The 13,579-nt window shown below is 39.9% G+C and overlaps 1 protein-coding gene across 22 annotated transcripts in view; it reads right to left on the bottom strand.

The window, feature by feature from the left end:
• Positions 1 to 13,579, bottom strand: part of Fer (FER tyrosine kinase) — a 306,999-nt gene that overhangs the window by 185,477 nt on the left and 107,943 nt on the right. For 5 of the 22 annotated variants that reach the window (XM_039083442.2, XM_039083438.1, XM_039083444.1 and 2 more), the window contains one exon: positions 13,382 to 13,570. The exons of 9 other annotated variants lie outside the window; for them this stretch is intronic. In XM_039083442.2, coding sequence (XP_038939370.1) covers positions 13,382 to 13,510 — 129 coding nt within the window. In that variant the 5' untranslated portion in view covers positions 13,511 to 13,570. 22 annotated transcript variants of the gene reach the window in all.

Here is a 13,579-nt window from a genome sequence, read left to right as displayed (position 1 = left end):
CATGCCCTTCTTGGTTTCATCAATATTGTCTAGTTTTGGTGGCTGTATATATATGGGCTGGATCCCCAGATGGGGCAGGCTCTGAATGGCCATTCCTTCAATCTCTGCTCCAAACTTTGTCTCTACATCCCCTCCTATGAATATCTTCATTCCTTCTTTTAATAAGACTGAAGCATCTGAACTTTAGTTGTTCTTCTTGAGCTTCATGTGATTTGTGGATTGTATCTTGGGTAATTCAAGCTTTTGGGCTAATATCCACTTATCAGTGAGTACACACCATGTATGATTTTTTGTGATTGGGTAAACACACTCAGGATGATATTTTCTAGTTCCATCCATTTGCCTAAGAATTTCATCAAGTCATTGTTTTTAATAGCTAAGTAGTACTCCAATGTGTACCACATTTTCTGTATCCATTCCTCTGTTAAAAGGCATCTTGGTTCTTTCCAGCTTCTGGCAATTTTTTAAATAAGGCTGCTATGAAGATAGTGGAGCATGTGTCTTTGTTTTATGTTGGAGCATCATTTGGGTATATGCCCAGGAGTGGTATAGCTGGGTCCTCAGGTAGTGGAATGTCCAATTTTCTGAGAAACCTCCAGACTGATTTCCAGAGTGGTTGTACCAGCTTGCAACCCCACCAACAGTGGAGAAGTGTTCCTCTTTCTCCACATCCTCACCAGCATTTGTTGTCACCTGAACTTTTGATCTTAGCCATTCTGACTGGTGTGAGGTGGAATCTCAGGGTTGTTTTGATGTGCACTTCCTTGATGACTAAGGATATTGAACATTTCTCTAGGTGCTTCTCAGCCATTAGATATTCCTCAATTGAGAATTGTTTGTTTAGCTCTGTAGCCCATTTTTAATAGGATTATTTGGCTCTTTGGAATCTAACTTATTGAGTTCTTTGTATATGTTGGATATTAGCCCACAGTATATAAGATTGGTAAAGATCTTTTCCCAATCTGTGGGTTGCAGTTTTGTCCTAATGACAGTATCCTTTGCCTTACAGAAGCTTTGCAGTTTTATGAGTTTCCATTTGTCGACTCTTGATCTTAGAGCATAAGCCATTGGTGTTTTGTTCAGGAAAATTTCCCCTGTGCCCATGTGCTCCAGGCTCTTGCCTACTTTCTCTCCTATTAGTTTGAGGTACACCTGGTTTTATGTGGAGGTCCTTGATCCACTTGGACTTAAGCTTTGTACATGGTGATAAGAAAGGATCAATCTACATTCTTCTACATGCTGATCTCTGGTTGAACCAGCACCATTTGTTGAAAATGCTATCTTTTTTCCACTGGATGGTTTTAGCTCCTTTGTCAAAGATCAAGTGACCATAGGTGTTTGGGTTCATTTCTGGGTCTTCAATTCTATTCCATTGATCTACCTCCCTGTCTCTGTACCAATGCCATATAGTTTTTAATCACTATTGCTCTGTAACACTGCTTGAGGTCAGAGATGGTGATTCCTCCAGATATTTTTTTATTGTTGAGGATAGTTTTCACTATCCTGGATTTTTTTTTTTATTCCAAATGAATTTGCAAATTGCTCTCTCTAGCTCTATGAAGAACTGAGTTAGAATTTTGATGGGGATTGCATTGGATCTGAAGATTGCTTTTGGCAAAATGGCCATTTTTACTATATTAATCCTGCCAATCCATGAGCATGGGAGGTCTTTCCATCTTCTGAGATGATCTTCACATTCTTTCTTCAGAGACTTGAAGTTCTTGTCATACAGATCTTTCACTTGCTTGGTTAAAGTCGCACCTAGGTATTTTATGTTACTTGTGACTATTGTGAAGGATGTTGTTTCCCTAATTTCTTTCTCAGCCTGTTTATCCTTTGAATAGAGGAAAGTTACTGATTTACTTGAGTTAATTTTATACCCAGCCCACTTTGCCAAAAGTTGTTTATCAGGTTTAATAGTTCTCTTGTGGAACTTTTGGGGCCACTTAAATATACTATCATATCATCTGCAAATAGTAATATTTTGACTTCTTCCTTTCTAATATGTATGGCTTTGACCTCCTTTTGTTGTTTAATTGATAAGTAGGGAGAGAGTGGGCAGCCTTGCTAGTCTCTGGTTTTAGTGGAATTGTTTCAAGTTTCTCTCCATTTAGGTTAATGTTGGCTACTGGTTTGCTGTATATGGCTTTTACTATGTTTAGGTATGGACCTTGAATTCCTGATCTTTCCAAGACTTTTAACATAAAGGGGTGGTGAATTTTGTTAAATGCTTTCTCAGCATCTAATGAGATGATCGTGCAGTTTTTTTCTTTGAGTTTGTTTAAATAGTAGATTACGTTGATGGATTTCCATATATTGAACCATTCCTGCATCCCTGGGATGAAGTCTACTTGATCATGATGGATGATCATTTTGATGTGTTCTTGGATTTGGCTTGTGAGAATTTTATTGAGTATTTTTGCATTGATACTCATAAGGGAAATTGGTCTGCAGTTCTCTTTCTTTGTTGAACCTTGTGTGGTTTAGGTATAAGTGTCATTTTGGCTTCATAGAATGAGTTGGGCAATGTTCCTTCTGTTTCTATTTTTGTGGAATAGTTTGGACAGTATTGGTATGAGGTCTTCTATGACGGTCTGATAGAATTCTGCACAAAACCCATCTGGTCCTGGGCTCTTTTTGGTTGGGAGGCGTTTAATAACTGCTTCTATTTCTTTAGGAGTTATGGGACCGTTTAGATGGTTTGTCTGATCCTGATTTGACTTTGGTACCTGGTATTTGTCTAGGAAATTGTCCATTTCCTCCAGATTTTCCAATTTTGTTGAATATAGGCTTTTGTAGTAGGATCTGATGATTTTTTTAATTTCCTCAGATTCTGTTGTTATATCTCCCTTTTCATTCTGATTTTGTTAACTTGGATACACTCTCAAAGAACCAGCTCCTGGTTTTGATGATTCTTTGCATAGTTCTTTTTTTTTTTTTTTTCCTCTTGGCTGATTTCAGCCCTGAGTTTGATTATTTCCTGCCGTCTACTCCTCTTGGGTATATTTGCTTCTTTTTGTTCTAGAGCTTTTAGATGTGCTGTCAAACTGCTAATGTATGCCTTCTCCAGTTTCTTTTCAATTCTCAAAAGTCTTTAATTTCTTTCTTTCTTTCTTTCTTCCTTGACCAATTTATCATTGAGTAGAGCGTTGTTCAACTTCCATGTATATGTGAGCTTTCTGTCATTTTTGTTGTTATTGAAGGTCAGCCTTAGTCTGTGGTGATCTGACAGGATGCATGGGATTATTTCAGTCTTCCTGTATCTGTTGAGGACTGTTTTGTGACCAATTATATGGTTAATTTTCTTGATGACAGGCATACTGATTGGTACTTCATTTCTCAAGGATAAGTTCACTAAATGTGAAATTCAGTGATAAGAATTTTTTTTTAGAGCACAGTCTTTTTTTTTTTGTTCTTTTTTTCGGAGCTGGGGATCGAACCCAGGGCCTTGCGCTTGCTAGGCAAGCGCTCTACCGCTGAGCTAAATCCCCAACCCCGAGCACAGTCTTTTGACCTTCATTGTTTATAGTAAGCAGTCACCTATAATACACACAATCTCTCCCTTATACATAATGTTTTTCTTCTCTATTTTTAATTGATATGGTATGAGTAAACATAAACTTATTCACAAACATGCAGAGTAATGTTGAAGAAGGGAGGGAGGGAAGCAGGGAAGAGCTGCAGCTTGAAGACCAGGCTAATTCTACTCTGCTGCTCTTTGGCCTCACTGCCCTGTCCCCTCTCTTACTCCAGCTGCCTGCATTCCACCCTCTGGGATAAATGCTGACCACAGTCTACATGCTTCCGTGTTGTCTGCTGTATTCTGCCTCCCTCCTCCATCAGCACACCTTACATCTCTCTGACTTCCCCTCTTTGTCTGCTGTTATTAACAAGCCCTTCTCGTGACTCTCAGCTCTCATGTACTTTCCAACAATGCTATTTTGATAGCAATATACTGCTGCTGAAACGCTCCATCTTTCTATACCCAGTGTCCATCCTTTGTACTGGATCCACTGGTCTTTTTGTAAGAGCTATATTTAATGTACCATCTGGTCATTTCACTATCTGGGTCAACTCTTGTCTGTCCGTGGTATAAATAATGAATTACAAGCCTTTTGAGTGTGTCATATAATCTTGCATTATTGCCAGGAAACTTGCATAAAAGAACAGGAGTCTGAATTCAATATTTACCTAGAAAAACAGCACATCTATTCACTGTCCTTGCTATCAAACTTGTCGTGTTACAGCAAGTTACTAAGCCTGGTGGAGATCAGTTGAAGTTTTAGTTTGAACCAGTGACAGTCCGTTACACACATCACAAAGGAGATGTCTTTCAGACTCAAGTACCTACTTCGAGGGGTCACAGCACCGTGCACCACCAGCTCACAGGTAAGGAGATCAGAGGGAGGGGAGGCACTGCAGAAATACTCTTGACCCACTCAGAGGACCCTTCCAGTTCTAATCTGTCACGTGGGCCTTGTTGGTCAAAACCTTGTTGGGCATCATGTATTCATACAGTGTGACCCAGGATGGCAGTCCTTAAACACCTCTCTCATTAAAGGCTTCTTCATTACAAACAGGTTCATACAGGTCTCTCCTATCGCATGTTATTGAGAATCACCTGGTCTCTGCAGCTCTCTGTAGCTAGTAACATTTGCATATACTCAGTCACCTATCAGTCACCATTTCACTGGGGTCACTTTTGGTCTTTGGCAGAGACCAAAAAAACATTAATTTACCAAACCCAGCTTTCATTTTGAGAATATCATTTGAAGACATATAGCCAAGGTTAGAAACTATATGCTCAGCAGACACTTTAAAGGATTAAAGGCCAAGCAGGAATGGAGGCATTCATGTAACCCCAGCACTAGGGACATAAGGCAGGAGGATGAAGAGTTGGAAGGCTGCCTAGAATACCTAGTGAGACCTTAAGAAAAAGTTAAAAGGACAAATGCTTCATCAGTTTTGGGTTCTGTTATTTTAATTTTTTTAAATTGCTGTTAATATTGTCTTTGTGGGTACGAAGACTCTTCCTTTACACCGTGTTTACTGCAGATGCCCCACAATGACACTATGAAGACTACTAAGTCCATGTCTCCTTTTTGTAGCCCCACAATGACACTATGAAGACTACTAAGTCCATGTCTCCTTTTTGTAAAGGTTTAAGTTTCCGGCTTTACCAGAGTGTCTCCGGGGCAGAGCTGTTTAGTGTTCTGGTACAGGCCAGGGACCAATAATCCTCTCATTCAGCTCCTCCTGCTGCTTCCAACTAATAACGAGAACATTTGGAACTTCAAGGCCACAGTCAAGATTTTATTCATTAGAACAGAATCAGAAAGAGTAAAACGTAAAAGAAAATCCTAAGACAATCAAGCAACCAAAACAATAAATTTAAATTAAGAAAGGGGTTGGTTTTAGTTTTTACTGCTATTATCAGCTAACAACATTCAACCAAGAGATGTCGTTCAGAAAAAAACTCAAATGAGCTCCCATCCCTGACCAAGAAAATATCTGATAACTGTACGCAACGCAAAAAATCTTTCCAATAGAGTTTCACTGGTCATATAAACATAATTCTGGTCAGGTCTCATACTTGGCAATAAATGACGAACACAAAATGAACGCAGTTTTAATCTTTGTTTCATAATGCTGGTTTGGGGTTTTTTTTTTTTAAACTCTAACTGGCCTCTTTCATCATTGTTTCATTGTTTGTGCTTTTATTGATGGGCGTGTATATGTTATATGTCTCTCTCTCTCTCTCTCTCTCTCTCTCTCTCTCTCTGTGTGTTTCTTGTGCTATTTCTTCTTTTCATTCTGGTTTGTTTGATAATTTTGCTTGTTTGTTTTCTGAAGAAAGAGAGAAGGTATGGTGTTGGAAGGGTAGGGAGGTTAGGAGGACCTGGGATAGTATGAACAAAAGGCTAATGTAAACACGAAATATTATATGAAAAATATTTTCAGTAAAACAAGTGCAGCACAGAGCTGAAGAAGAGAAGGAAGAACTTGGCCACGCTCTTCTCCCTCTCAGCCACTGAGAGAGCTGGTCACTCTCTGGGACAGTGTTATCTCCTGCCTAAGACCCTGAGAACTGATTCAGTACAACAGAGGGAGAGCTCCCAAGCAGGAACAGAGCAATTGTTGATGGCACGTTTGAGCTTCTCATGGATCCAGACATGAGAGTAGATGAACTCTGCTCTAAGTGGCTGACATGGGAGGCTGTTATGTCAGCACTAACTAACTCAGCATGCTTCCGTGGGATGTGCATTTGTCACTATAGAGTTCCTATAAGTAATTCCAGATGTATGCTCACACTATTACAGATGCCAAGAACCAGCCTACGTGTCCACCAGTAGATGAGTGGATAAGGAGAATGGGGGTAAAGCGTTCACTACACAAACATGAGAAACTAATGTCAGCTGCCCACACTCAGGCGTGACAATTCCACCTGTAATCTACAAACTGCTGGGGAGCAGACCTGGGAAAGGCCCTGGCCAACTGGCCTAACAAAACTAGCAAGACATTCAAAAGCTGTAACAAAGGGGTGGCAGGCAAGGCAGGTGACAGGCAGAAGGCACCCAATGTCAAATAGACATGTATTTTTCCACAAAGAATTCTCAATATTTTCTACACATTTTGTTGCAGTTCATTGAGTGATTTTAGACAATCAAAAGCTTAACTTAAAATGTCTTTATAAGGAATTATATTGCCACTAGAGAAAAGTCTTCTTATCTCTTCTAAGAGCAATGCAGAAATGAAATGACAACTGAGCAGCCGTCCTTCATGAGCTGGCCACCTCCTGAGGAACAGGAGCCAGGCGCCGTCAGGACTCCTGCCTTCTGGAGGGGAGAACTGCTCTGTGAGCACTGCAGCACAGAGGCAGCCATGCGAGCAAACAGAGCCAATAAAACTTCATTTAGTGACAAGGAATTTTTATATTTCATAGTATATTTTTCTTTTGATTTTTATAAACATATAAAATAGTAAAAATAATTCATAGTTGATAGCCATCTCCAAATAGGTCTGGTTTGATACATGGACCATGATATTCTACCCAGTAATATATCTTTTAAATTATATAGTCTCTAGCACAGACACTGTATTAGGAATGATTATGAAAGCAGATGTAGAAATCAGACTAAGGTTTAACTCTCAGCCTACACAACCTTGGCCAAGCAGCCTATCCTCACTCTGCACCGACTCTCTTTTGTGTGGTCTGAGAATCATACTAGCAGTGACTTTTGGAAGGTAGAGTATGCTAAACCAGACTGTAGCAAGGTTCACACGGGACACAAAAAGGGACTAGTAATACTCTGGGCATCCAAGAACTGGTAAATCCTATTGGCATATGAGTGACTACCATTCTGCCGACGTCACAGCCATGACACAGGAGAATTTCCATCAGTTAAAAATATCAGTTATTATATACAGCACCTGTGACCATGCCGTTGTTTGTTGAGGGTGGAGGGATGCAAATGCTAATAGAGTCAGACGCCAAGACGAGACTACCGCACATTATCCAATGTCAACTTCCCTCAGAAGATGGCAGACAGAAGAAGAGAAGAGGTGAGGCTATGAGGAAGGAACAATGGCTGTGCTCTGTGTGGGAGGCGAAGACAGCTAGGATCCCAGCGGCCACCAGAGGCTGAGAGAAGAAGGAGCAGGCTCCCTGCAGACAGAAGGAAGCAGCAGCCTAGGGCAGTGCTTCCTCATCTGCACACGACAGAGGAATTCTGTTCTCTGTCAAGTCTGTAGTAATGTGCTATGCTGTCAAGAACACTGATACAAGGTGACAAAAAATAATCAGTTCACATTTGTCTTAGAAAGCAATCACTGACTATACAAAAAAAGCCGCCTTTTAAATAAATCAAAATATTTGGTCAAATATGACATTATTCTCACAAGTCATACAATTTGTTCTACACAACAAAATTAAAGTATGTGTGTGTCACTTTGTACAGTTTGTCTTTCATTTCCTATCCAAATTTTAGAAACTCATCTCTAACTGAAATAACACCTTGCCTCAAAATTTACTGCCAACAAAATACTGCGGGCCAAGAGACAGATTTCCTCAGCAGGACCCTTGACCATTCCAAGAAACCACATAGCAATATTCATGGTCACTACAAGGTCATTGGGTTATCAGCTAGCAGCACAGGAGTAAGAACACTGGTTCTTTCTCTGCCTTGCTCCCTTCACTTTCACACTTTCTGCATGGGTGGCAGCTCTTGGATTTCAGGGTCCAGTACTGTTTCTGATGGTCTATCAAGAAATAAAGAGGACCTTAAAGGCAACGAAAGGCTAAGAAGCTGGCTGACTGCTCAGAGTACCTGCCTAATGTGTAAGGGTGGGTTCGATCCCCAGCAACATGGATGGATGGATGGATGGATGGATGGATGGCAAGAAAGAGGGAAGGAAGGAAAGATGGAAGGGAATAGAGGGAGGTGGGGGGGGGAGAAGGAAAGAATATCCAACTTCCAAGCCAAAAATAGTGTAATATTTGCGTATACAGATAAACAGTTTTGAATATAGTTGTGTATTAAAAACATCAACTTTAAAAATAAGTATAGAAATTACTAATCAATAATTTCTCTCTCATTTGCTGCAATGTAATCATAAAATAAAACTCCATAAAATCAGCAACAGAAAGGACCTCCTACATCTACGTTTCTCTACTCTACTTTTGATTTTATAAAACATGGAGACTGAAGGTAAAATGATTTCCTCAAGATGCTCATAAAAAATGACATATCTAACTTACTCCCTTTCTACCATCATTAGTCAGACAATATCCAGAGTCAACCAATGATTAACATCAGTAACTCAGACAAAAATTTAAGTGGGAGGGGAGATAGATACACTTTAATTCTTTCTTATATTTGAAACACTCAACCACAATTTATATTCTGTACAAAACCATGGATCGCTTACACCTAAAATGATCTTCAATCCACAATTCAAAAATATGGTGAAGACAAAAGAGATCGATGAGTTTTGTGATTATAAGAAACAGGAGGCTACCACTATGAAGTTGCACATACAGGAAGGACAATTTTGTACTGCAATGGCAAAAGATCATGTTAGAAATTATTGGGGACGCCCGGATGGATGGATGGATGGATGGATGGATGGATGGATGGATGGATGGATAGATAGATAGATAGATAGATAGATAGATAGATAGATAGATAGATAACGACAGCATCCAGAGCAGCTGTGCACACCTGCAAGGCCAGCACTTGTTGGAGGTGAGAGGGCAACAAGGAAGCGGCAGAGACAGGGCCATCCCTGGCTGCATATGGAGCCTATCTCAAAAAGAACATCAAAAAGACGAAACAAAAAAAGGAAGGCCTTTCAATATCCACCTAAAATACCTTGGATTCACATTACAGAAACGTTTCATTCAATGCCATTAAGAAAGTAGTTCAGAGAGTCACCCACTGATTCTAAGCCCTGTCAGACGACACTACTAACATGGCAGAGGTCGGCCTCCCCTGGGAGTTGACTGTGTGCCAACAGCACACACGACTACCTTGTGTGTCACACCTTCTACATCACCGTGGATCAGGTCCCCCTCACAGATCAGAGAGCCAAATTTACAGAGTGCTCAAGTCATGTCTCTAAGAACAGAGCAATGAGTTCGTATTCAGAATTCTGCTTCCCACATTCAAATCTAAAGTGGACTGTAAATCCAAAATTCCTCCTTATAGACATTTACGGTGACTATTTATAGAATTGAATCTATAGTTTTAAAGATCAACTTCACTGTGTCAGAAGTGTACCTAGAATATACAGACACAGGGGTATTCTTTTGAGGCATGCAATGATATTAAATAGCTAACAGATATTTTAAACCTTGAATAGAATTTCAGAATTTAAAAATAACTTATCTTGGAACTAAGCACAACCAATTAAATACTTCATTTGGACATATCTTTTAACAGATTGTCTTCATAAAACAAACTGTAGATCCTATCTTCAGAAATACAAGTGAGCATTGTTTGATCTTCCTGTGAGCTGAGGGATTGGAGGCTGCTGTGCAATTGTCTGTACTTCATACCTTTCCTAAGTATACATGCTTTGAGACCAGGTAGTAGGCCCGTAACAGTTTTAATAAACCCATCATCTTACTATTTTACTGTTCTCTTAATTCATACAGAATTCACCAGTTTTTCTATATACCCAAAACAAGCACACTGAGAAAGAGACCATGGAAACACTCCCATCCACAATAGCCTCAAAAAAAAAAAAATCTAGAAATGAACCGATACAAGGAGCTGAAAAGTGTCTATAATAAAAATTTCAAATCTCTGAATTAAAAAGATTGAAGATATCAGAAGAAGAAAGGAAAAAAACAAAACAAAACTCTCCAATGGTCATGGATCCGTACAATTAATACTAAGAAAATAGCCATCCTACCAAAATCAATTTATAGATTTAATAAAACTCTAATCACAATAAGATGCTTTGTAGAAAAAAAGAAAAAAAATCCCTAAATTCATACAGAAGCCCAGAAGACCTCAGATAGCCAGAACAATACTGAGGAAAAGGTCATTTCTGGAGGGATAGCGCACCAGGCTTCACACTACACTGCACAGTTGCAGTGATGCAATCAGCATGGGCCTGGCACACAGACAGACAAGTCCATCAGTGGACTAAAGCAGACCCAAGCACAAGTACATGCAAGTGCAGCCATCTTGAACAGCTACTGGGGTAGTCTGAATAGGACTGACTTCCATAGTCTCTTATATGTTTAAATGATAATGCTTAATCATTATTTGAGAAGAATTGGAAAGACTGGAAGGTGTGGTCTATTGGAGAAGGGTGGTCCTGTTGAAGGAAGTAGGTCACTGGGAGTGTGGGCTTTAGGGTTTCAAAACCCCACACCAGGCCAACTCGCTCTGCTCAGCTATTTCTCCGGCACCACACTGCCATGACTGCTATATATTCCCTCCCACTGTAATAACAGACTAAGCTTCTGAGACAGCAAGCAAACCCAGTTAAATGTGATCCTGCATAGGAATTGCCTTGGTCACAGTGTCTGTCCACAACAACAGAACAGTGACTAAGACAGCAACATATGAAGATGAGGAGGAAGGAGGAAGAAGGAAGGGGAGGAAGAACAGGACAGGAAGAGGAGAAGCAGAAGAAAAAGGAAGACAGGAAGAAGAGGACGAGTGGGAGGAAGAGGGGGAGGGGGAGAGGGAGGGGGAAGAGGAAGAAACCACCACTACCAGACAGCCCATTGTTTGATGAATGAAGATGAATGAGAAGTTTAAAGCATTTCATCTATAAGAAAGTCTACAACCCCTGTGAGAGAACAATATAGGAAGCATTAAAGGACTACTTCAATATTGTGTTGTGGAGAATAAGGACGAGCAGGCATTCCTCTCTTTAAATACAAGTTTGCTTAACAAACTGAGATTTCAGACCATGATTTGTAAAGAGCAAAATGCAAAGCTCTGAGGATAAGAGTCAAGCTAAAATCCCAATCCAGATGGGTCTCAATCCTTCAGTGTCAAAGACACTGGAGTACAAAGAGAGGCAGACAACAGCCTGAGGTGTTGTGTCCCACTTCCCAGGGTGTTTATAGCTCTGAAAAACAACTCCTACCTAGAATTAGCTCCTGTCAGCTATTGTGTGCTATACGCTAATTTAGAAAATAGCTGGATGCATCATAAAAACAACATCAGAGAGTTAAAAAAAAAAAAAGAGAGAGAGAGCCACAATGTCTCTCTAAACAGAAGGTAAACAGTGACTCTATGGGAATGCAAGCCCCTACAACCAATCCAGGAGCAAAGTCAGCTCAGACCCTGCCAGTGCCTCTCTGGATGTGTCCCTCAGTGAAGACTTGGGACCGAGGAAGACAATGGGGATTGTTCAACAGGGCACTCGCAGGCTTCTCATGTACTGACTACACTCAGCCAGAATTACCTGATGAACACAGATAAAACTCTGTGCTTATGCATGAAATTACAGAATCCAGTATGTGTTTACTTTGTTGAGCTGTTGGAAGACTTCATTTCAGTGTGCACTTCTATGCTAAATAGCTTTCTGAGGACAGTGGTTGAAAACTATTAACATAACAACCTTTATACTACTTTCTCTATAAAAACCACAAAATAGTTAAATACTAATTTTTTTAAATTTCCACTTTATTTTTTAAATGTAGTAAAACAGATACAAAAGAAAACAAAAATAAAGAAATTTATCAAAAAATAAAAGGAAAAAAATGAATATTTTAAAAAACAATCAACAAATAAAGAATAAAATGTAAGTATAAAATATCAAAGGTGAAAGGTTATAAAAATGAGGAGTGAAAAGCAGGACCTATCTTTAAACTAAAGGCTGAGTCAACTGTGCCATCAGCTCTGTAGGACGTTAGCGTCTGGGAAGTCAGAGATGGTGACTATAGGATGACAAACCTGTGTGCACACCAATCGCAGAGGATTTTATTGTCCTCTGATATTCTTATAAATACACAAACTGAGATCATAAAGTCCATGCACACAGGGATGACCTGTAAATTTATGAACAGTATTACCTAATGACAAGACTACTAATAAGAATATGATAGCCCAAATATTCCCCCGAGTTACACTAAGGCAGAAAGTATGTGCCTGTTCCCATTGTTTTCGAAGAGAAATAGAAAAGAAATGGCAGTCATGTGATCACTGACCACTCTTTCAGATATTCCCATTCTTATTTCAAAGCCAGAATTTGTTTTTCCTAACATAGAGAATGGGGACAAAAACAGCCTCAAATATCAGAGCCTTAATTAGTAAATGCAGGCAGCTAAGTTTGAACTAAAACCAAACAAATCGTTCATAAAACTCTTTACAAACACAACAGATGTGGTACAGGGTGCTGTTCCTATTATCCACCAAAACTATATCCCATACAGTAAAAGATTACTGGCTGGTCTGTTCCAGATTATTAAGCTAAACTGGAAGTGTTAATTTATAGAAAAACAATGCTGAGCTCTGCAGTCACATATGGTGAGAACTTCTCAGTTATTGTCCCTAATTATCATGATGAATATTACTCTCTTAGTAATCAAGCTCAGCAGGTAACAAAGACTGTAACTTAGGGAACAGAGGTCTGAACGCCATTACGAATGTTAAACTGAATTGTGTTTCTGCACACAGTGCAGTCTCTTTTACCTTCTCATGGGTTAAAAAGTCTATTTATACTCAAACCTGGGAGGCAAACAGAAAACCAATTAGGCAAGTAATGAGGACTGGTGCTACCACCCCATCTCCCTGGCTGAGTGTCTGAGTAATCGCAGAGCTCAAAAGAGAACAAGAACCATAATCAGGTGACTGCAAGAACTACAAAACTATGTCCAGGCCTGGGGCAGGGCGGGAGCCGCCTTCCTCCTTACCTGGTATCTCTGGATCTCTGATGAGGAAGGCCCAGGGCTCATCGGTATAGAGCATTTTTTACAGAACTTGGAGTCAGAGTCAGGCTCCAGGTCACCCTCACAGTGGGGACACTCCACACTCTGCTCCATCTCAAATCTTAACTAGAGCTAACGGTATGCACGCAGAAGTCAGTGTGTCCACAGATCATCCTGTCTGAG

Source organism: Rattus norvegicus, chromosome 9 (assembly GCF_036323735.1).
Source record: "Rattus norvegicus strain BN/NHsdMcwi chromosome 9, GRCr8, whole genome shotgun sequence".
NCBI classification, from domain to species: Eukaryota; Metazoa; Chordata; class Mammalia; order Rodentia; family Muridae; genus Rattus; species Rattus norvegicus.
This window is presented reverse-complemented; position numbering and strand designations above follow the sequence as displayed.